This window comes from Rhinoraja longicauda, chromosome 2 (assembly GCF_053455715.1).
Source record: "Rhinoraja longicauda isolate Sanriku21f chromosome 2, sRhiLon1.1, whole genome shotgun sequence".
Taxonomy (NCBI): Eukaryota; Metazoa; Chordata; class Chondrichthyes; order Rajiformes; family Arhynchobatidae; genus Rhinoraja; species Rhinoraja longicauda.
This window is the reverse complement of record NC_135954.1, coordinates 893,157-917,453: the sequence shown is the minus strand read 5'-3', so window position 1 is coordinate 917,453 and position 24,297 is coordinate 893,157. Positions and strand designations below refer to the sequence as shown.

Genomic DNA, 24,297 nt, shown 5'->3' with positions numbered 1-24,297 from the left:
CCAGCACCACCATTCACTGTGATCACAGCTGATCATCCACAATCAGTACCCCGTTCCTGCTCTCTCCCCATATCCCTTGATTCCGTTAGCCCTAAGTGCTAAATCTAACTCTCTCTTGAAAACATCCAGTGAATCGGCTTCCACTGCCTTCTGTGGCAGAGAATTCCACAGATTCACAACTCTCTGGGTGAAAAAGTTTTTCCCTCATCTCAGTCCTAAATGGCCGACCCCTTATTCTTAAACTGTGACCCCTGGTTCTGGACTACCCCAACATCGGGGATATTTTTGCTGCATTTGTTGGTGTTTTAACATCTCCAACAATACCAACATTTGTATACAAAGCAAGAGAGGAATAGATCGGGTAGATGCACAGAGTCTCTTGCCCAGAGTAGGGGAATCGAGGACCAGAGGACACAGGTTCAAGGTGAAGGGGGAAAGATTAATAGGAATCCGAGGGGTAACATTTACACACAGTGGGTGGTGGGTGAATGGAACGAGCTGCCAGAGGAGGTAGTTGAGGCTGGGACTATACCAACATTTAAGAAACAGTTAGACAGGTACATGGATAGGACAGGTTTGGAGGGATATGGGCCAAACGTGGGCAAGTGGGACTAGTGTAGCTGGGACATGTTGCCCGGTGTGGGCGAGGTTGATGCTGGGTCTTGAGGGCCTGAGCTACATGGAGAGGTTGAGCAGGCTTCAGCAAGCAAAGTCCCATCAAGGATAGTCCGAGGGTCACCCATGAGGTAGATAGTAGTTCAGCACTGCTCTCTAGTTGTGGTGGGATGGTTCAGTTGCCTGATAACAGCCGGGAAGAAACTGTCCCTGAATCTGGAGGTGTGCGTTTTCACACTTCTGTACCTCTTGCCTGATGGGAGAGGGGAGAGGGAGTGACCGGGGTGAGACTGGTCCTTGATTATGCTGCTGGCCTTGCCGAGGCAGCGTGAGGTGTAGATGGAGTCAGTGGGAGGGAGGTTGGTTTGTGTGATGGGCTGGGCTGCTGGCCTTGCCGAGGCAGCGTGAGGTGTAGATGGAGTCAGTGGGAGGGAGGTTGGTTTGTGTGATGGTCTGGGCTGCTGGCCTTGCGGTCTTGGATGGAGCTGTTCCCTTCCTTTGTAAACCTTTAACAGGAGGTGCTTAGAACATAGAAATACAGAAGCAGGGAGACACAGAAACATGGAAAATAAGTGCAGGAGAAGGACATTCAGTCTGATAGGGACATGTGATCAATGTGATCATGGCTGATCATCCACAATCAGTACCCTGTTCCTGCTTTCCCCCCCTGTATCCCTTGATTCCGTTACTCCTAAGAGCTAAATCTAACTCTCTCTTGAATCCAGCCAGTGAGTTTGGATATCCACATATTTCTGCAACGCCTTCTGCGTCACACAGCACCGAAACAGGCCCTTCAGCCCAACTGGTCTATGCTGACCTAGATGCCCCATCTAAGCTAGCCTCATTTGGCCCATATATACCTCTAAACCTTTCTTATCCATGTGCCTGTCCAAGTGCCATTAGAACGCTTTTGAAGAACACGATTCTGTATTCATAAACTTCCCCTTTGCTTTACTTTAGCTTTCACAAGTTCAAGTGATAGGAAAAGAATTAGGCCATTCGGCCATCGAGTCTACTCCGCATTCAATCATTACTAATCTCTCCCTCCTAACCCCATTCTCCTGCCTTCTCCCCATAACCCCTGACACCCCGCACTAATCAACAATCTATCTCTGCCTTAAATATATCCACTGACTTGGCCTCCACAGCCGTCTGTGGCAATGAATTCCAGATTCACCACCCTCTGACTAAAGAAATTCCTCCTCATCTCCTTCCTAAAGGAACGTCCTTTAATGCTGAGGCTGTGCCCTCTGGTCCTAGACTCTCCCACTAGTGGAAACATCCTCTCCACATCCACTCTATCCAGGCCGCTCACTATTCTGTGCGTTTCAATGAGGTCCCCCCTCATCCTTCTAAACTCCAGCGAGTACAGGCCCAGTGCTGACAAACGCATCATATATTAACCCACTCATTGCTGGGATGAAACTAATGAAAAGTGTAGCGTTGTCACGTGTGGAATAATAGTCCACCGTTTGTTTGTTTAAAGCAGAGTCTGGCCTTGGAGACTGTTGAAGGTCAGGGTTGGTTGTAGTTGCCAGCACACCTGCCGAGACCGTGATGCCAATAAACCAGCCCACGTGCTGGAGAACCGTTGGCACGCTGCCTTCAGCGATCACGTGAGGGTGGCACGGTGGTGCAGCGGGTAGAGCTGCTGACTTTAAAATATCCACTGACTTGGCCTCCACAGCCCTTTGTGGCAATGAATTCCACAGATCAAAGTCTTTAATGACAAGGGCAGTTAGCGATACAGCGTGGAAACAGGCCCTTCGGCCCACCTAGTCCGTGCCGCCCAGCGATCCCTGCACACTAGCACTATCCCACACACTAGGGACAAGTTACCATTAAACAGAAGGCAATTAACATATGCACTATCTTTGGAGCGTGGGAGGAAACCGGAGCACCTGGTGAAAACCCACGCAGGTCAAGGTTGAAAATCCAATTTATTGTGACATGTACCCATTAAGGTAGTGACATTTGAGTTACTATACAGAAAAGCAACACGCCACATAAAATAAAATGTAATGTAAACATCCACCACAGTGGATTCCACATTCCTCACTGTGATGGGAGGTAATAAAGTTCAATCATCTTCCTCTGCAGACAGCAGCGGTAGTCAGGATGGAAGCCGGGTCTCTGGCGCTGTGAGGCAGCAACTCTGACGCCCTGTTGCTCTACCTACCGTACTTGAGTTTGAACTGATGGTATCTGTGTGTGGCATTATCTGATGTTTGCATCTCATGCAAAACAGCATTCCATCCAACCTGGTTATTAACCCAATCCCATACATGCCTCACCTACATCCTCTGGCAGCTGGTTCCATACACGCACCGCCCCCACAGTATCGCAGCGGGTGGAGCTGCTGCCTCACAGCGCCACAGACCCGGACCGGGTTCCATCCTGACTACAGGCGCTGTCTGTACGGAGTTTGTACGTTTTCCCCGTCACTTGCGTGGGTTTCATCCCACTCCAAAGACGTGCAGGTTTGTAGGTTAATTGTAAAAATTGTCCCTAATATGAAACTGTGCCGACCTAAGTCATGAAAAGTGTTGTGAAAAACCACACTTTACAAGGATGTTGCCAGGACTTGAGGATGTGAGCAACAGGGAGAGGTTGAATAGGCTGGGACTCTAATCCTTGGAGCGCAGGAGGATGAGGGGTGATCTTATAAAGGTATAAATTGTCCCCAGTGTGTGTAGGATAGTGCTAATGTACAGGGATCATTGGTCGACGCCGACTCGATGGGCCGAAGGGCCTGTTTCTAAAAGTCTAAAGTAAATTCAATAGGATCAAGATGCTTAAGAGCTCAAGTCAAGAATGTTTTATTGTCATGTCTCCCAGATAGACAATAGGTGCAGGAGGAGGCCATTCAGCCCTTCGAGCCAGCACCGCCATTCAATGTGATCATGGCTGATCATTCTCAATCAGTACCCCGTTCCTGCCTTCTCCCCATACCCCCTGACTCCGCTATCCTGAAGAGCTCTATCTAGCTCTCTCTTGAATGCATCCAGATGCACAGCAGCCCTTGGAAAAAATGTGTTTAGAAATGAGTTTTTTGAACTTTAAAATGTCTGTAACTTAAAAAATATAAGACCGATTTAAATGAAACTTGTTATAAAGAGTCGCCAGGAGAGTGGTGATTAAGGTGGCACAAAGATTGTGGTGCTGTGGTTTACTGTTTTGGATGCAGGTGCACATGTCCACAACCAAATGTCAAAATCTCAGAGATATACATACATACACACACACACACATATAAACATAGCACAAAAAGTAAGGAGATTTGTGTTTGGTAGATTATTTCTTTGTTGTAACAATGCTTCTTGGCAATAAATCTTATACCGTTGGAAAGCCTGTTTATTTCCCTTTTAAATGGTGCCACATTTGTAAGGAACATGCATTTGTGGGATGAGCAGCAGAGCTGAGTATGTGGGTTGCGCCCATGAAAAATCTGCCAAATCTTCTCTGCCAATGCCAAACAGCTTATTCTGCCATCGACTCTTGTTCGGTGTTGTTTGGTGGATTGGATGATTGAAGTCTGAAGAAACAAGACATATTGGCAATTTAACAATTTATTCATTTAATAAACAGGAGCCTCAGTAGCGTGTGGAAGAACCATACACAGCCACAACAGCCTGGCACCTCCTCCTCATGCTGGTCACCAGCCTGGTCACACACTGTTGTGGGATGGTATCCCATTCTTCAACCAGCATTTGTCGCAAGTCAGCCAACGTGGTTGTGTTGGTCACTCTGGCACGAACAGCACGCCCAAGCTGATCCCACAAGTGTTCAATGGGGTTGAGGTCAGGACTGCTGGCAGGCCATTCCATCCTCTCCACTCCCAAATTCTGGAGGTAGTCTCTGAGAAACCCTGCTCTGTGGGGGCGAGCATTGTCATCTTGGAGGATAGAGTTCGGTCCCAGACTGTGGAGATATGGGATTGCCACTGGTTGCAGAATCTCATCTCGATATCTCTCTGCATTGAGATTGCCTCCAATGATGACAAGACTCGTTTTATCCAGTGAGGGAGTCTGTTCCGAATTGTCTGGGCAGAGAGCCGTCGGCCATATCGTCCTGCAAACCTTGACTGCAAATCTGTAGAAGACAGCCTACGGTTCCTAAATGCCGACAGGGTGAGGAAACGGTCTTTCATATTTAAGATACAGCGCGGAAACAGGCCTTTTCGGCCCACCAAGTCCGCACCGCCCAGTGATCCCCGCACATTAACACTATCCTACACACACTAGGGACAATTTTTACATTTACCCAGTCAATTAACCTACATACCTGTACGTCTTTGGAGTGTGGGAGGAAACCGAAGATCTCGGAGAAAACCCACGCAGGTCACGGGGAGAATGTACAAACTCCGTACAGTACAGCACCCGTAGTCAGGATCGAACCTGAGTCTCCGGCGCTGCATTCGCTGTAAAGCAGCAACTCTACCACTGCGCTACCGTGCCGCCTTTCTTCGGGTGTCGTCTTCTTGGGACGCCCACTTCGCGGCCTGTCTCTGACATCCCCCGTTATATGGAACTTGGCCTTCACTTTGGAGATGGTACTGGGACTCACTCCAAATAATGCCGCAACTTGGTTTTGCGGAACACCAGCTTGAAGTTGCCCTATCGCACGGGCCCTATCCAGATCAGTCAAACGTGGCATGCCGATTCTTGGAGCAGACACCTACTGACCACTGTAGCAGGGCCCATGCTCACAGATGCTGCCAATCAGGTGCCAATCAGGCACCTGATTGTCAGCACCTGGGGGTACCAGAAGCTCAAAACAAGAGTCAATAACAACAGCAGAATAAGCTGTTTGGCATTGGCAGAGAAGATTTGGCACATTTTTCATGGGCGCAACCCATATACTCAGCTCTGCTGCTCATCCCACAAATGTATCGCGCCATTTAAAAGGGAAATAAACAGGCTTTCCAACGGTATAAGATTTATTGCCAAGAAGCATTGTTACAACAAAGAAATAATCTACCAAACACAAATTTCCTTACTTTTTGTGTTATGTTTATATATATCATATCATATCATATCATATATATACAGCCGGAAACAGGCCTTTTCGGCCCACCAAGTCCGTGCCGCCCAGCGATCCCCGCACATTAACACTATCCTACACCCACTAGGGACAATTTTTACATTTACCCAGCCAATTAACCTACATACCTGTACGTCTTTGGAGTGTGGGAGGAAACCGAAGATCTCGGAGAAAACCCACGCAGGTCACGGGGAGAACGTACAAACTCATTACAGTGCAGCACCCGTAGTCGGGATCGAACCTGAGTCTCCGGCGCTGCATTCGCTGTAAAGCAGCAACTCTACCGCTGCGCTACTGTCGAGACCCTTCTTCAGTCTGACCCGAAATGTCACCCATTCCTTCTCTCCTGAGATGCTGCCTGACCTGCTGAGTTACTCCAGCATTTTGTGAGATATATATATATATATATATATATATCAGTCTGAAGAAGGGTCTCGACCCGAAACGTCACCCATTCCTTCTCTCCCGAGATGCTGCCTGACCTGCTGAGTTACTCCAGCACTTTGTGAATAAATACCGTCGATTTATACCAGCATCTGCAGTTATTTTCTTATATATATATATATATACACACACACACACAAGATCTTAGATAGACAGACAGACATATCTACACACATAAATATATATATACACACACACGTATATATATATATATATATATATATGAAGAGTCTCACCCCAAAATGTCAGCCATTCCTTTTCTCCAGAGATGCTATCTGACCTGTTGAGTTACTCCAGATTTTTGTATCTTATATATATATATACACACACACACACACACACACACGTATATATACACACATACACCCACAAGTGTATATATATATATATATATGCGCATACACACAGGTATATATATATATGCATTCCCACAGGTATATATATATGCGTATACACAGGTATATATATATATATATATATATACACACACACACACACATATATATATACATACATATACACGTATATACACACGCATATATATACACACGCACGTGTATATATACACATACACACACGTATATACACACACGCACATATATATATATATACATCCGCGCACACGTGTGTGTACACACAGTGGGTGTGTGGTGCCGTGCAGAGCCGTCACCACCCAGCACGAGACGGTGGACAAAGTCCCACCACATGCAAAGTGTCTCCTTGGTTACCAGCACACTATATCCCTGTCTTCATCACTAACTGGCCCACAAACACAAACAGGTCCATGATGCCTCCCTCCCCCTCAGTTACATGAGTCATTCATTACCCAGAACATGACACAGCAAACACACTCAACCAACAGCACTGTGAAACGTCACAATAGACAATAGGTGCAGGAGGAGGCCATTCGGCCCTTCGAGCCAGCACCGCCATTCATTGTGATCATGGCTGATCATTCTCAATCAGTACCCCGTTCCTGCCTTCTCCCCATACCCCCTGACTCCGCTATCCTTAAGAGCTCTATCCAGCTCTCTCTTGAATGCATTCAGAGAATTGGCCTCCACTGCCTTCTGAGGCAGAGAATTCCACAGATTTACAACTCTCCGACTGAAAAAGGTTTTCCTCATCTCAGTTCTAAATGGCCTACCCCTTATTACACCTATCCATGTTCTCCACAGATGCTGCCTGACCCGCTGAGTTACTCCAGCACTCTGTGAAACGTCACCTATCCATGTTCTCCACAGATGCTGCCTGACCCGCTGGGTTACTCCAGCATTATGTTGTTATCTTCGGTTTAAATCAGCATCTGCATTTCCTTCCGACACAACTCACCTCTGTGATGTGCCCGAGTCATACAGTCATGGAAAGTGGATGTGGAGAGGATGTTTCCACTAGTGGGAGAGTCTAGGACCAGAGGGCACAGCCTCAGAATTAAAGGACGTTCCTTTAGGAAGGAGATGAGAAGATATTCCTTTAGGCAGAGGGTGGTGAATCTGTGGAATTCTTTGCTACAGAAGGCTGTGGAGGCCAAGTCAGTGGATATTTTTACGGCAGAGAAAGATAGATTGTTGATTAGTGCGGGTGTAGAAGGCAGGAGAATGGGATTGGGAGGGACAGTAGATCAGCCATGGCGGAGTAGACTTGATGGGCCGAATGGCCTAATTCTGCTCCTATCACTTATGACTTTATAGAAACATAGAAAATAGGTGCAGGAGGAGGCCATTCGGCCCTTTGAGCCAACACCACCATTCATTGTGATCATGGCTGATCATCCACAATCAGTAACCCGTGCCTGCCTTCTCCCCATACCCCTTGATTCCACTAGCCCCTAGAGCTCTATCTAACTCTCTTTGATGATAGGTTATGTAGGATGAGTGGCCGTTGGGGCAGGTGGTGGGCTGAAGGGCCTGTGTTCCTGCTGTGGGACTCTGTGGTCCTCGTGAGAACCTTGCAGTGGGTAGTACGGACTTACGTGATGTCAGGAGGCACAGCCGTGCGAATGGAACTCACCACACATTAATAAGTTCATAAATCATATTCGCAGAATTAGCCCATTCAACTCCACCATTCATGGTTGATAGATACAAAATGGTGGAGTAACTCAGCATCTCTGGAGAACATGGATACATGCCCAGCCCATCACACACACCACACTCCCCACCATTGTAGATGTAGATGGAGCCCAGCCCATCACACACACCACACTCCCCACCATTGTAGATGGAGCCCAGCCCATCACACACACCACACTCCCCACCATTGTAGATGGAGCCCAGCCCATCACACACACCACACTCCCCACCATTGTAGATGTAGATGGAGCCCAGTCCATCACACACCACACTCCCCACCATTGTAGATGGAGCCCAGTCCATCACACACACCACACTCCCCACCATTGTAGATGGAGCCCAGCCCATCACACACACCACACTCCCCACCATTGTAGATGGAGCCCAGCCCATCACACACACCACACTCCCCACCATTGTAGATGGAGCCCAGCCCATCACACACACCACACTCCCCACCATTGACTCCATCTACACCACTCTGCCTCGGGAAAGTAACCAACATAATCAAAGACGTGTCCCTGTCCCACCCCGGTCGGCCATTCCCTCTTCTCCCAGGTCCCGTCCGGCAGAAGGTGCAGAAGCTTGAAAGTGCGCACCACCAGACTCAGGAACAGCTTCTGCCCCTCTGTTATCAGCTTGTGAACGGCCCTTCCATAAGCTAGGGCACTGTCCGATTCACCTCTACCACATTGCGGATATTGGACTTAATCCATTCATCTAAATCATTAATGTATTTGTAGCAGCACCGAGTCTTGCGGTACCTCACTGGTCACTGGGCCTTGCTATACCCCACTGGTCACTGGGCCTTGCAGTACCCCACTGGTCACTGGGCCTTGCTATACCCCACTGGTCACTGGGCCTTGCGGTACCCCACTGGTCACTGGGCCTTGCGGTACCTCACTGGTCACTGGGCCTTGCGGTACCCCACTGGTCACTGGGCCTTGCTATACCCCACTAGTCACTGGGCCTTGCGGTACCCCACTGGTCACTGGGCCTTGCGGTACCCCACTGGTCACTGGGCCTTGCGGTACCCCACTGGTCACTGGGCCTTGCGGTACCCCACTGGTCACTGGGCCTTGCGGTACCTCACTGGTCACTGGGCCTTGCGGTACCCCACTGGTCACTGGGCCTTGCTATACCCCACTAGTCACTGGGCCTTGCGGTACCTCACTGGTCACTGGGCCTTGCGGTACCCCACTGGTCACTGGGCCTTGCGGTACCTCACTGGTCACTGGGCCTTGCGGTACCCCACTGGTCACTGGGCCTTGCTATACCCCACTAGTCACTGGGCCTTGCGGTACCCCACTGGTCACTGGGCCTTGCTATACCCCACTAGTCACTGGGCCTTGCGGTACCCCACTAGTCACTGGGCCTTGCGGTACCCCACTAGTCATTGGGCCTTGCTATACCCCACTGGGCCTTGCTATACCCCACTAGTCACTGGGCCTTGCGGTACCCCACTGGTCATTGGGCCTTGTGGTACCCCACTAGTCACTGGGCCTTGCGGTACCCCACTGGTCACTGGGCCTTGCGGTACCCCACTAGTCACTGGGCCTTGCGGTACCCCACTGGTCACTGGGCCTTGCTGAACCCCACTAGTCACTGGGCCTTGCGGTACCCCACCGGTCACTGAGCCTTGCTATACCCCACCAGTCACTGGGCCTTGCGGTACCCCACTGGTCACTGGACCTTGCGGTACCCCACTAGTCACTGGGCCTTGCGGTACCCCACTGGTCACTGGGCCTTGCTGAACCCCACTGGTCACTGGGCCTTGCTGAACCCCACTAGTCACCGGGCCTTGCGGTACCCCACTAGTCACCGGGACTTGCGGTACCCCACTAGTCACTGGGCCTTGCGGTACCCCACTGGTCACTGGGCCTTGCTGAACCCCACTAGTCACCGGGACTTGCGGTACCCCACTAGTCACTGGGCCTTGCTGAACCCCACTGGTCACTGGGCCTTGCTGAACCCCACTAGTCACTGGGCCTTGCTGAACCCCACTAGTCACTGGGCCTTGCGGTACCCCACTGGTCACTGGGCCTTGCTGAACCCCAATAGTCACCGGGACTTGCGGTACCCCACTAGTCACTGGGACTTGCTGAACCCCACTGGTCACTGGGCCTTGCTGAACCCCTCTAGTCACTGGGCCTTGCTGAACCCCACTAGTCACTGGGCCTTGCGGTACCCCACTGGTCACTGGGCCTTGCTGAACCCCACTGGTCACTGGGCCTTGCTGAACCCCACTAGCCACCGGGACTTGCGGTACCCCACAGGTCACTGGGCCTTGCTGAACCCCACTGGTCACTGGGCCTTGCTGAACCCCACTAGTCACTGGGCCTTGCTGAACCCCACTAGTCACTGGGCCTTGCTGAACCCCACTAGTCACTGGGCCTTGCTGAACCCCACTAGTCACTAGGCCTTGCTGAACCCCACTAGTCACTGGGCCTTGCGGTACCCCACTAGTCACCGGGCCTTGCTGAACCCCACTAGTCACTGGGCCTTGCTGAACCCCACTGGTCACTGGGCCTTGCTGAACCCCACTGGTCACTGGGCCTTGCTGAACCCCATTGGTCACTGGGCCTTGCGGTACCCCACTAGTCACTGGGCCTTGCTGAACCCCACTGGTCACTGGGCCTTGCGGTACCCCACTAGTCACTGGGCCTTGCTGAACCCCACTGGTCACTGGGCCTTGCGGTACCCCACTAGTCACTGGGCCTTGCTGAACCCCACTGGTCACTGGGCCTTGCTGAACCCCACTAGTCACTGGGCCTTGCTGAACCCCACTGGTCACTGGGCCTTGCTGAACCCCACTGGTCACTGGGCCTTGCTGAACCCCACTAGTCACTGGGCCTTGCGGTACCCCACTAGTCACTGGGCCTTGCGGTACCCCACTAGTCACTGGGCCTTGCTGAACCCCACTAGTCACTGGGCCTTGCTGAACCCCACTAGTCACTGGGCCTTGCTGAACCCCACTAGTCACTGGGCCTTGCTGAACCCCACTAGTCACCGGGACTTGCGGTACCCCACTAGTCACCGGGCCTTGCTGAACCCCACTAGTCACTGGGCCTTGCTGAACCCCACTGGTCACTGGGCCTTGCTGAACCCCACTGGTCACTGGGCCTTGCTGAACCCCACTGGTCACTGGGCCTTGCTGAACCCCACTGGTCACTGGGCCTTGCTGAACCCCACTGGTCACTGGGCCTTGCTGAACCCCACTGGTCACTGGGCCTTGCGGTACCCCACTGGTCACTGGGCCTTGCTGTACCCCACTGGTCACTGGGCCTTGCGGTACCCCACTGGTCACTGGGCCTTGCTGAACCCCACTGGTCACTGGGCCTTGCGGTACCCCACTAGTCACTGGGCCTTGCTGAACCCCACTGGTCACTGGGCCTTGCGGTACCCCACTAGTCACTGGGCCTTGCTGAACCCCACTGGTCACTGGGCCTTGCTGAACCCCACTAGTCACTGGGCCTTGCTGAACCCCACTGGTCACTGGGCCTTGCTGAACCCCACTGGTCACTGGGCCTTGCTGAACCCCACTAGTCACTGGGCCTTGCGGTATCCCACTAGTCACTGGGCCTTGCGGTACCCCACTAGTCACTGGGCCTTGCTGAACCCCACTAGTCACTGGGCCTTGCTGAACCCCACTAGTCACTGGGCCTTCCTGAACCCCACTAGTCACCGGGACTTGCGGTACCCCACTAGTCACTGGGCCTTGCTGAACCCCACTAGTCACTGGGCCTTGCTGAACCCCACTGGTCACTGGGCCTTGCTGAACCCCACTAGTCACTGGGCCTTGCTGAACCCCACTGGTCACTGGGCCTTGCTGAACCCCACTGGTCACTGGGCCTTGCGGTACCCCACTGGTCACTGGGCCTTGCTGAACCCCACTGGTCACTGGGCCTTGCTGAACCCCACTGGTCACTGGGCCTTGCTGAACCCCACTGGTCACTGGGCCTTGCGGTACCCCACTGGTCACTGGGCCTTGCTGAACCCCACTGGTCACTGGGCCTTGCGGTACCCCACTAGTCACTGGGCCTTGCTGAACCCCACTGGTCACTGGGCCTTGCGGTACCCCACTAGTCACTGGGCCTTGCTGAACCCCAATGGTCACTGGGCCTTGCGGTACCCCACTAGCCACTGGGCCTTGCTGAACCCCACTGGTCACTGGGCCTTGCTGAACCCCACTAGTCACTGGGCCTTGCTGAACCCCACTGGTCACTGGGCCTTGCTGAACCCCACTGGTCACTGGGCCTTGCTGAACCCCACTAGTCACTGGGCCTTGCGGTACCCCACTAGTCACTGGGCCTTGCGGTACCCCACTAGTCACTGGGCCTTGCTGAACCCCACTAGTCACTGGGCCTTGCTGAACCCCACTAGTCACTGGGCCTTGCTGAACCCCACTAGTCACTGGGCCTTGCTGAACCCCACTGGTCACTGGGCCTTGCTGAACCCCACTAGTCACTGGGCCTTGCTGAACCCCACTGGTCACTGGGCCTTGCTGAACCCCACTGGTCACTGGGCCTTGCTGAACCCCACTGGTCACTGGGCCTTGCGGTACCCCACTGGTCACTGGGCCTTGCTGAACCCCACTGGTCACTGGGCCTTGCTGAACCCCACTAGTCACTGGGCCTTGCGGTACCCCACTGGTCACTGGGCCTTGCTGAACCCCACTGGTCACTGGGCCTTGCGGTACCCCACTAGTCACTGGGCCTTGCTGAACCCCACTGGTCACTGGGCCTTGCGGTACCCCACTAGTCACTGGGCCTTGCTGAACCCCACTGGTCACTGGGCCTTGCGGTACCCCACTAGTCACTGGGCCTTGCTGAACCCCACTGGTCACTGGGCCTTGCTGAACCCCACTAGTCACTGGGCCTTGCTGAACCCCACTGGTCACTGGGCCTTGCTGAACCCCACTGGTCACTGGGCCTTGCTGAACCCCACTAGTCACTGGGCCTTGCGGTACCCCACTTGTCACTGGGCCTTGCGGTACCCCACTAGTCACTGGGCCTTGCTGAACCCCACTAGTCACTGGGCCTTGCTGAACCCCACTAGTCACTGGGCCTTGCTGAACCCCACTGGTCACTGGGCCTTGCTGAACCCCACTGGTCACTGGGCCTTGCTGAACCCCACTGGTCACTGGGCCTTGCTGAACCCCACTGGTCACTGGGCCTTGCTGAACCCCACTGGTCACTGGGCCTTGCTGAACCCCACTGGTCACTGGGCCTTGCGGTACCCCACTGGTCACTGGGCCTTGCTGAACCCCACTGGTCACTGGGCCTTGCTGAACCCCACTGGTCACTGGGCCTTGCTGAACCCCACTGGTCACTGGGCCTTGCGGTACCCCACTGGTCACTGGGCCTTGCTGAACCCCACTGGTCACTGGGCCTTGCGGTACCCCACTAGTCACTGGGCCTTGCTGAACCCCACTGGTCACTGGGCCTTGCGGTACCCCACTAGTCACTGGGCCTTGCTGAACCCCACTGGTCACTGGGCCTTGCGGTACCCCACTAGTCACTGGGCCTTGCTGAACCCCACTGGTCACTGGGCCTTGCTGAACCCCACTAGTCACTGGGCCTTGCTGAACCCCACTGGTCACTGGGCCTTGCTGAACCCCACTGGTCACTGGGCCTTGCTGAACCCCACTAGTCACTGGGCCTTGCGGTACCCCACTAGTCACTGGGCCTTGCGGTACCCCACTAGTCACTGGGCCTTGCTGAACCCCACTAGTCACTGGGCCTTGCTGAACCCCACTAGTCACTGGGCCTTGCTGAACCCCACTAGTCACTGGGCCTTGCTGAACCCCACTAGTCACCGGGACTTGCGGTACCCCACTAGTCACTGGGCCTTGCTGAACCCCACTAGTCACTGGGCCTTGCTGAACCCCACTGGTCACTGGGCCTTGCTGAACCCCACTAGTCACTGGGCCTTGCTGAACCCCACTGGTCACTGGGCCTTGCTGAACCCCACTGGTCACTGGGCCTTGCTGAACCCCACTGGTCACTGGGCCTTGCGGTACCCCACTGGTCACTGGGCCTTGCTGAACCCCACTGGTCACTGGGCCTTGCGGTACCCCACTAGTCACTGGGCCTTGCTGAACCCCACTGGTCACTGGGCCTTGCGGTACCCCACTAGTCACTGGGCCTTGCTGAACCCCACTGGTCACTGGGCCTTGCGGTACCCCACTAGTCACTGGGCCTTGCTGAACCCCACTGGTCACTGGGCCTTGCTGAACCCCACTGGTCACTGGGCCTTGCTGAACCCCACTGGTCACTGGGCCTTGCTGAACCCCACTGGTCACTGGGCCTTGCTGAACCCCACTAGTCACCGGGACTTGTGGTACCCCACTAGTCACTGGGCCTTGCTGAACCCCACTAGTCACCGGGACTTGTGGTACCCCACTAGTCACTTTGGACAGGTACAAGGAGAGTAGTGGGATGTAAAGAAGAGATTTGACAGATTGTTGATTTGTGTAAACGATCGCAGGGAGAAGGCTGGAGAATGGGGCTGAGAGGGAAAGATAGATCAGACATGAATGAATGGTGGAGTGGACTTGGTGGGCTGAATGGCCTAATTCTGTGCCTATGACGTATGGACATGATACAACAGGTTTAGAGGGATATGGGTCAAACGCAGGCAGGTGGGACTAGTGTAGATGAGACATGTTGGTCGGTGTGGGCAGGTTGGGCTGTAAGGCCTGTTTCCACACTGAATAACAATTTCACTGGTGTAGCTGGGACATCTTGGCTGGTGTGGACATGTTGGCTGAAGGGCCTGTTTCCATGCTGTATGACTGTAGTGTAGATGGGGCATGTTGGGGCATGTTGGTCGGTGTGGGTACATTGGTATTTCCACACTGTGTCTATTGTAGAGGGAAGTGCTTCAAAGAGTTTGTGGCCAGGGTGAGAGGGGTCAGAGATGACAATAGACAATAGACAATAGACAATAGGTGCAGGAGTAGGCCATTCAGCCCTTCGAGCCAGCACCGCCATTCAATGCGATCATGGCTGATCACTCTCAATCAGTACCCCGTTCCTGCCTTCTCCCCATACCCCCTCACTCCGCTATCCTTAAGAGCTCTATCCAGCTCTCTCTTGCCCGCTCGCTTCCTGGCCCTTGCAGTGTACAGTTGGTCAATGGGGGGAAGGTTGCAGCCAACAACCTTCTCAGCTGTGCGAACGATCCGTTGCAGCCTCCGGATGTGGTGCTTGGTGGCTGAGCCAAACCAGACCATGATGGAGAAGGTGAGAACGGACTCAATGATAGCAGTATGGAACTCACTACCCCAAACCGTCAGAGACTCCTCCTCACTCACCACATTCAAAACATCACTGAAGTCTCACCTGTTCAGCACTGCCTTCAACCACTGAAGGTCACCTCACCTTCGGTCTCCTTTTTCTGCTCGTTTACTTATTTATCTATATTCACTTCTCTATGTTCTAGAAATCCCTGTAAAGCGTCTTTGAGTGTTTGAAAAGCGCTATATAAATGTAATGCATTATTATTATTATTATTATTGCCTGTGGCAGATTGTGTTTCCTCAGTTGCCGCAGGAAGTACATCCTCCGTTGGACCTTTTTGACTGTGGGGTCGATGGTGGGCCCCCATTTAAGGTCCCTGGAGATGATGGTTCCAAGGAACTTAAATGACTCCACAGATGTGACTATGGTGTTGATGATGAGTGGGGGGAGGGGAGGGGGAGCTCTTCGAAAGTCTACAATTAGTCCCACATGTTGGTCAGTGTGGGTACATTGGTGTTTCCACACTGTGTCTAGTGTAGATGGGGCATGTTGGTCAGTGTGGGTATATTGGTGTTTCCACACTGTGTCTAGTGTAGATGGGGCATGTTGGTCAGTGTGGGTATATTGGTGTTTCCACACTGTGTCTAGTGTAGATGGGGCATGTTGGTCAGTGTGGGTATATTGGTGTTTCCACACTGTGTGTCTAGTGTAGATGGGGCATGTTGGTCAGTGTGGGTATATTGGTGTTTCCACACTGTGTGTCTAGTGTAGATGGGGCATGTTGGTCAGTGTGGGTATATTGGTGTTTCCACTGTCTGTCTGGTGTAGATGGGGCATGTTGGTCAGTGTGGGTATATTGGTGTTTCCACTGTGTGTCTAGTGTAGATGGGGCATGTTGGTCAGTGTGGGTATATTGGTGTTTCCACACTGTCTGTCTGGTGTAGATGGGGCATGTTGGTCGGTGTGGGTATATTGGTGTTTCCACTGTGTGTCTAGTGTAGATGGGGCATGTTGGTCGGTGTGGGTATATTGGTGTTTCCACACTGTGTCTAGTGTAGATGGGGCATGTTGGTCAGTGTGGGTATATTGGTGTTTCCACTGTGTGTCTAGTGTAGATGGGGCATGTTGGTCAGTGTGGGTATATTGGTGTTTCCACTGTGTGTCTAGTGTAGATGGGGCATGTTGGTCAGTGTGGGTATATTGGTGTTTCCACACTGTGTCTAGTGTAGATGGGGCATGTTGGTCAGTGTGGGTATATTGGTGTTTCCACACTGTGTCTAGTGTAGATGGGGCATGTTGGTCAGTGTGGGTATATTGGTGTTTCCACACTGTGTCTAGTGTAGATGGGGCATGTTGGTCAGTGTGGGTATATTGGTGTTTCCACACTGTGTCTAGTGTAGATGGGGCATGTTGGTCAGTGTGGGTATATTGGTGTTTCCACACTGTGTGTCTAGTGTAGATGGGGCATGTTGGTCAGTGTGGGTATATTGGTGTTTCCACTGTGTGTCTAGTGTAGATGGGGCATGTTGGTCAGTGTGGGTATATTGGTGTTTCCACACTGTCTGTCTGGTGTAGATGGGGCATGTTGGTCGGTGTGGGTATATTGGTGTTTCCACACTGTGTGTCTAGTGTAGATGGGGCATGTTGGTCGGTGTGGGTATATTGGTGTTTCCACTGTGTGTCTAGTGTAGATGGGGCATGTTGGTCAGTGTGGGTATATTGGTGTTTCCACTGTGTGTCTAGTGTAGATGGGGCATGTTGGTCAGTGTGGGTATATTGGTGTTTCCACACTGTCTGTCTGGTGTAGATGGGGCATGTTGGTCGGTGTGGGTATATTGGTGTTTCCACACTGTGTGTCTAGTGTAGATGGGGCATGTTGGTCGGTGTGGGTATATTGGTGTTTCCACTGTGTGTCTAGTGTAGATGGGGCATGTTGGTCAGTGTGGGTATATTGGTGTTTCCACACTGTCTGTCTAGTGTAGATGGGGCATGTTGGTCGGTGTGGGTACATTGGTGTTTCCACACTGTGTGATTCTATAACGTGACAGTAAGCTGGTGTAACTCCATGACGGTTGTTGTAAATAAGCCACTTGCCTCCTCCAGTAGACGTGTGACAGCGTCGATGTCATTGTAGGTTTTCGTCATCTGACCCACTCGCTCAGCACACAGCACTGTGGGAGAGAGCAGTATCATTAGTGTAGCACACACCACACATTAGTCACCTTCCCCTAGATAACAAAGGTATTTATTTCAAAGGAGCTTCCTTTGCCCCCCCCCCCCCCCTGACATCAGTCTGAAGAAGGGTCTCGACCCGAAACGTCACCCATTCCTTCTCTCCAGAGATGCTGCCTGACCCGCTGAGTTACTCCAGCACTCTGTGAAACGTCACCTATCCATGTTCTCCACAGATGCTGCCTGACCCGCTGAGTTAGAAACATAGAAAATAGGTGCAGGAGGAGACCATTTGGCCCTTCGAGCCAGCACCACCATTCATTGTGATCATGGCTAATCATCCACAATCAGTAACCCGTGCCTGCCTTCTCCCCATATCCCTTGATTCTGCTAGCCCCAAGAACTCTATCTAACTCCCTTTTAAATTCATCCAGTGAATTTGCCTCTATTGCCTTCTGTGGCAGAGAATTCCACAAATTCACAACTCTCTGGGTGAAAAAGTTTCTTCTCACCTCAGTTTTAAATGGCCTCCCCTTTATTCTTAGACTGTGGCCACTGGTTCTGGACTCCCCCAGCATTGGGAACATTTTTCCTGCATCTAGCTTGTCCAGTCCTTTTATAATTTTCTATGTTTCACTAAGATCCCCTCTCATCCTTCTAAATTCCAGTGAATACAAACCCAGTTTTTCCAACCTTTCCTCATATGACAGTCCCGCCATCCCGGGGATTAATCTCATGAACCTACGCTGCACTGTCTCAATAGCAAGGATGTCCTACCTCAATTTAGGAAACCAAAACTGCACACAATACTCCAGGTGTTGTCTCACCAGGGCTCTGTACAACTGTAGGACCTCTTTACTCCTCTACTCAAATCCTCTCATCATGAAGGCCAACATACCGTTAGCTTTCTTCACTGCCTGCTGTACCTGCAAGCTTACCTTCAGTGACTGGTGCACAAGGACTCACAGGTCTCGCTGCACTTCCCTTTTTCCTAATCTGACACCATTGAGATAATAATCTGCCTCGTTGTTTTTGCCGCCAAAGTGGATAACCTCACATTTATCTATATTATACTGCATCTGCCACGCATCTGCCCACTCATTCAACCTGTCCAAGTCACCCTGCAACCTCCTAACATCCTCTTCACAGTTCACTACAGCATCTTCCCCACCACCGATGTCCGGCTAACTGGTCTGTGTAATTTCCCGTTTTCTCTCTCGCTCCTTTCTTGAAAAGTGGGATAACATTAACTATCCTCCAATCCACAGGAACTGATCCTGAATCTATAGAACATTGGAAAATGATCACCAATGCGTCCACAATTTCTAGAGCCACCTCCTTAAGTACCCTGGGATGCAGACCATCAGGCCCTGGGGATTTATCAGCCTTTAGTCCCATCAGTCTACCCAAAACTATTTCTCGCCTATTACTATTTCTCCAGCATTTTGTGTCTATCTTCGGTGTAAACCAGCATCTTCATAGAACAGTACGGCACAGGAACAGTCCCTTCGGCCCACAATGTCCGTGCTGTACATGATGCCAAGACCAATCTCCTCTCCCTGCACGTGATCCATATCCCTCCATTCCCTGCGTATCCATGTGCCTGTCCAAAAGCCTCTAAAACACCACTATGGTATCTGCCTCCACCCCCACCCCTGGCAGCACGTTCCAGGCCTCCACCCCCCTCTGTGTAAAACACTTGCCCCACACACCTCCTGTAAACTTTGCCCCTCTCACCCCACAGCTACACCCTCTAGTGTTGGACATCTCCACCCTGGGGGAAAGGTTCTGACTGTCTACCCTATCTATGCCTCTCATCATTTTACACACTTCTACCAGGTCTCCACTCAACCTCTGATGCTCCAGAGAAAACAATCCCAGTCTGTCCACCCTCTCCCTGTAGCTGGAACCCTCTAATCCAGGCAGCGTTCTGGTAAACCCCCTCTCCAAAGCCCCCACATCCTTCCTGTAATGGGGGCGACCAGAACTGCACCCAATACTCCACATGCAGCCTGACCAAAGTCCTGTAGAGCTGCATTGTGACTTCCTGACTCTTGTACTTAATGCCGTGACCGATGAAGGCAGGCGTACGCGCGCCCTCTACACCGCGCGGTCTATGCCATGACCGATGAAGGCAGGCGTACGTGCGCCCTCTTCACCGCTCGGTCTATGCCGTGACTGATGAAGGCAGGCGTACATGCGCCCTCTTCACCGCTCGGTCTATGCTGTGACCAATGAAGGCAGGCGTACGCACGCCCTCTTCACCACGCGGTCTAAGTGTGTTGCCACTAGGGAGTTTTCCCGTTCACAGTCCAGGTCCCAGGAGCTGAATCATGCGTTCAACTTATTGGAATGCTTTAAAGCAAACCAAACAAAATGAATCATTTGTCGAGTATTCTTGGAAATGAATCCTCGTAATAAAATCATGACTTGGTGATTTATTTACTGGAGTGTAAACAAAATGCCTCTGGTTCAAACAGTCAACAATGTTGTCAAGCTGGAAAGGGTGCAGAGAAGATTGACGAGGATGTTGCCAGGACTAGAGGGTGTGAGCTACAGAGAGAGGTTGAGTAGGCTGGGTCTCTATTCCATGGAGCGCAGGAGGATCATATCATATCATATCATATATATACAGCGCGGAAACAGGCCTTTTCGGCCCACCAAGTCCGCGCCGCCCAGTGATCCCCGCACACTAACACTATTAACACTATCCTACACCCACTAGGGACAATTTTTACATTTACCCAGTCAATTAACCTACATTCCTGTACGTCTTTGGAGTGTGGGAGGAAACCGAAGATCTCGGAGAAAACCCACGCAGGTCACGGGGAGAATGTACAAACTCCTTACAGTGCAGCACCCGTAGTCAGGATCGAACCTGAGTCTCCGGCGCTGCATTCGCTGTAAGGCAGCAACTCTACCGCTGCGCTACCGTGCCGCCCTCTGAGGGGAGATCTTATAGAGGTGTACAAAATCATGAGAGGAATAGATCGGGTAGATGCACAGAGTCTTTTACCCAGAGTAGGGGAATCGAGGACCAGAGGACATAGGTTCAAGGTGAAGGGGAAAAGATTTAATAGGAATCTGAGCGGTAACCTTTTCACACAGAGGGTGGTCCTTATCTGGAACGAGCTGTTGGAGGAAGGTTGAGAAACGATACAATTACAACGTTAAAAGACATTTGGCCAGATCATTGGATGGGGAGGGTTTAGAGGGAAATGGGACTTGCCCTGAATGCCACATTATAATCTTCTTGAGATCACACCTTCCCGAGCCAACAATGGACCTCAATGTTACCAAGTCGACAGCGCCAGAGACCCGGGTTCCATCCCGACTACGGGCGCTGTCTGTACGGAGTTTGTACCTTCTCCCCGTGACCTGCGTGGGGTTCCTCCGGGTGCTCCGGTTTCCTCCCACACTCCAAAGACGTGCAGGTTTGTAGATTAATTGACCTGGTATAATTGTATGGTGCAGTAAGGAACTGCAGATGCTGGTTTAAACCCTAGATAGACACAGAGTGCTGGAGTAACTCAGTGGGTCAGGCAGCATCTGTGGAGAACGTGGATAGGTGACGTTTCACAGAATGCTGGAGTAACTCAGCGGGTCAGGCAGCATCTGTGGAGAATGTGGATAGGTTTCGTTTCAAATTAACTGGGAGGGGGTTAATTTGTAACTTTGTAAGTGCCCTTTCTGTGGCAGCTATTTGCATACCTTGGCAAGGTGTGCAAGCAAACAACTTCACCTTGACTTGTCACATGTGACAATAAACATAATCAATTCAATAAAAATATAAATATTCAACTCAATTCAATTCACTCAATTGAGAATTTGTTCACCAGGTTAATCTCCGGGATGGCAGGACTGTCATATGAGGAAAGATTGGAAAGGCTGGGCTTGTATTCACTGGAGTTTAGAAGGATGAGAGGGGATCTTATAGAGACATAAAATTGGACAATCTAGATGCAGGAAAAATGTTCCCAATGTTGGGGGAGTCCAGAACCAGGGGCCACAGTCTAAGAATAAAGGGGAGGCCATTTAAAACTGAGATGAGAAGAAACTTTTTCACGCAGAGAGTTGTGAATTTGTGGAATTCTCTGCCACAGAGGGCAGTGGAGGCCAATTCACTGGATGAATTTAAGAGAGTTAGATAGAGCTCTAGGGGCTAGCGGAATCAAGGGATATGGGGAGAAGGCAGGCACGGGTTGTGAATGATCAACAATGATCACAATGAATGACAGTGCTGGCTCGAAGGCCAGAATGGCCTCCCCCTGCACCTATTTTCTATGTTTCTTTGTTTCTATGTTTCACTCTGGGTCGCCAGAGGCGGCCAGAGGCGGGGGAGGAGTAACATCACGGCTGCACAAGGAAGTTGGCTCAGTAATGCCCACAACAGTAATATCACAAATATCCACAGCACAACCCTACATGCAAACCCTCTGCAACGTTCTGTAGCTGCCCGAGATACCATCTCACACAGGTGGACAAAGGAGGATGAGGGGAGATCGTATCGAGGGGTACAAAATCATCAAAAAAATTGATCGGGTAGATGCACAGAGTCTCTAGCCCAGAATAGGGGAATCGAGGACCAGAGGACATAGGTTCAAGGTGAGGGGGGAAAGATTTCATAGTTCATAAGTGATAGGTGCAGAATTAGGCCATTCGGCCCATCAAGTCTACTCCGCCATTCAATCATGGCTGATCTATCTCTCCCTCCTAACCCCATTCTCCTGCCTTCTCCCCATAACCCCTGACACCCGCACTAATCAACAATCTATCTATCTCTGCCTTAAATATATCCACTGACTTGGCCGCCACAGCTGTCTGTGGCAAAGAATCCCACAGATTCACAGGAATCCGAGGGGTAACCTTTACACACAGTGAGTGGTGGGTGTATGGAACGAGCTGCCAGAGGAGGTAGTTGAGGCTGGGACTATCCCAATGTTTAAGAAACAGTTAGACAGGTACATGGATAGGACAGGTTTGGAAGGATATGGACCAAACACAGGCAGGTGGGACCAGTGCAGCTGGGACATGTTGGTCGGTGTGGGCGAGTTGGACGAAGGGCCTGTTTCCACACTGAATGTCTCAGACTCTCAGAAGACAAAGGTATGTGGGAAGGAACTGCAGATGCTGGTTTAAACCAAAGTTAGACACAAAAGGCTGGAATAACTCAGCGGGTCGGATAGCATCTCTGGAGAAAAGAAATAGGTGACGTTTCAAGTCGTGACCCTTCTAGACTAGGTACACACTGTCTGAAGGGTCTCGACCCAAACCGTAACCTATCCATGTTCTCCACAGATGCTGCCTGACCCGCTGAGTTACTCCAGCACTCTGTGAAACGTCACCTATCCATGTTCTCCACAGATGCTGCCTGACCCGCTGAGTTACTCCAGCACTCTGTGTCTACCTTTAACACAAAGGTGTGTTGTTAGTGGGCGATGCTCCGGCAGGTTTGTGGTGGGGACAGGGAGGAAGCTGTGGCTTCTTGCCCTGGGTTTCACTTCCCCATTCTCTCCTGTATCTGGAGCATCAGGGTCGTGCTTTAGTCTCTGGCACCACCTCCTCTGGCAGGTTAAACACACCTCCCACACAGAGGACCAACGTTTCACCGAGATAGACAATAGGTGCAGGAGGAGGCCAATCGGCCCTTCGAGCCAGCACCGCCATTCACTGTGATCATGGCTGATCATTCACAATCAGTACCCCGTTCCTGCCCTCTCCCCATATCCCTTGACACCGCTATCTTTAAGAGCTCTATCTAACTGTCTCTTGAAAGCATCCAGTGAATTGGCCTCCACTGCCTTCTGAGGCAGAGAATTCCACAGATTCACAACTCTCTGAGTGAAAAAGTTTTTCCTCACCTATCCATGTTCTCCAGAGATGCTGCCTGACCCGCTGAGTTACTCCAGCACTCTGTGTTTTTTGAATCCCAGCACCTGCAGTAGCATGTGCCCCTCCAGTAAACAATGTGATGAATGTATTGTTGGTATATTATGTTGCGTGTACTGAGGTATAGTGCCAAAGTATTGTTTTGGAGAACACTGTGTCGAGGTGCTGGAGGAGTGGAGGTGCTCTCCAGCACACTCACACACTTGCACTTTGGTCTCCGATTCCTTGAGTCATCACCACCGACATGATTTATAACATCAGATTATCGCCCGTGTGAGTCAGGAACACTTACTAAATATTGGACATGAACAGCATGTGTTTGTGTTTACATGAGACAAGGTAAAGCTATCAAAGTCCAATCAAGGATAGTCTGAGGGTCACCAATGAGGTAGTAGATAGTAGTTCAGCACTGCTCTCTGGTTGTGGTAGGATGGTTCAGTTGCCTGATAACAGCCGGGAAGAAACTGTCCCTGAATAGACAATAGACAATAGGTGCAGGAGGAGGCCATTTAGCCCTTCGAGCCAGCACCGCCATTCAATGTGATCATGGCTGATCATTCTCAATCAGTACCCCGTTCCTGCCTTCTCCCCATACCCCCTGACTCCGCTATCCTTAAGAGCTCTATCTAGCTCTCTCTTGAATGCATTCAGAGAATTGGCCTCCACTGCCTTCTGAGGCAGAGAATTCCACAGATTCACAACTCTCTGACTGAAAAAGTTATTCCTCATCTCAGTTCTAAATGGCCTACCCCTTATTCTTAAACTGTGGCCCCTTGTTCTGGACTCCCCCAACATTGGGAACATGTTTCCTGCCTCTA

At 51.4% G+C, this 24,297-nt stretch overlaps 1 protein-coding gene across 1 annotated transcript in view; it reads right to left on the bottom strand.

The window, feature by feature from the left end:
• Positions 1–24,297, bottom strand: part of LOC144610980 (uncharacterized) — a 142,008-nt gene that overhangs the window by 22,785 nt on the left and 94,926 nt on the right. The window contains exon 7 of the mRNA XM_078430044.1: positions 17,509–17,589. Within this exon, the coding sequence (XP_078286170.1) occupies positions 17,509–17,589 (81 nt within the window). The remainder of the gene's footprint in view (positions 1–17,508; positions 17,590–24,297) is intronic.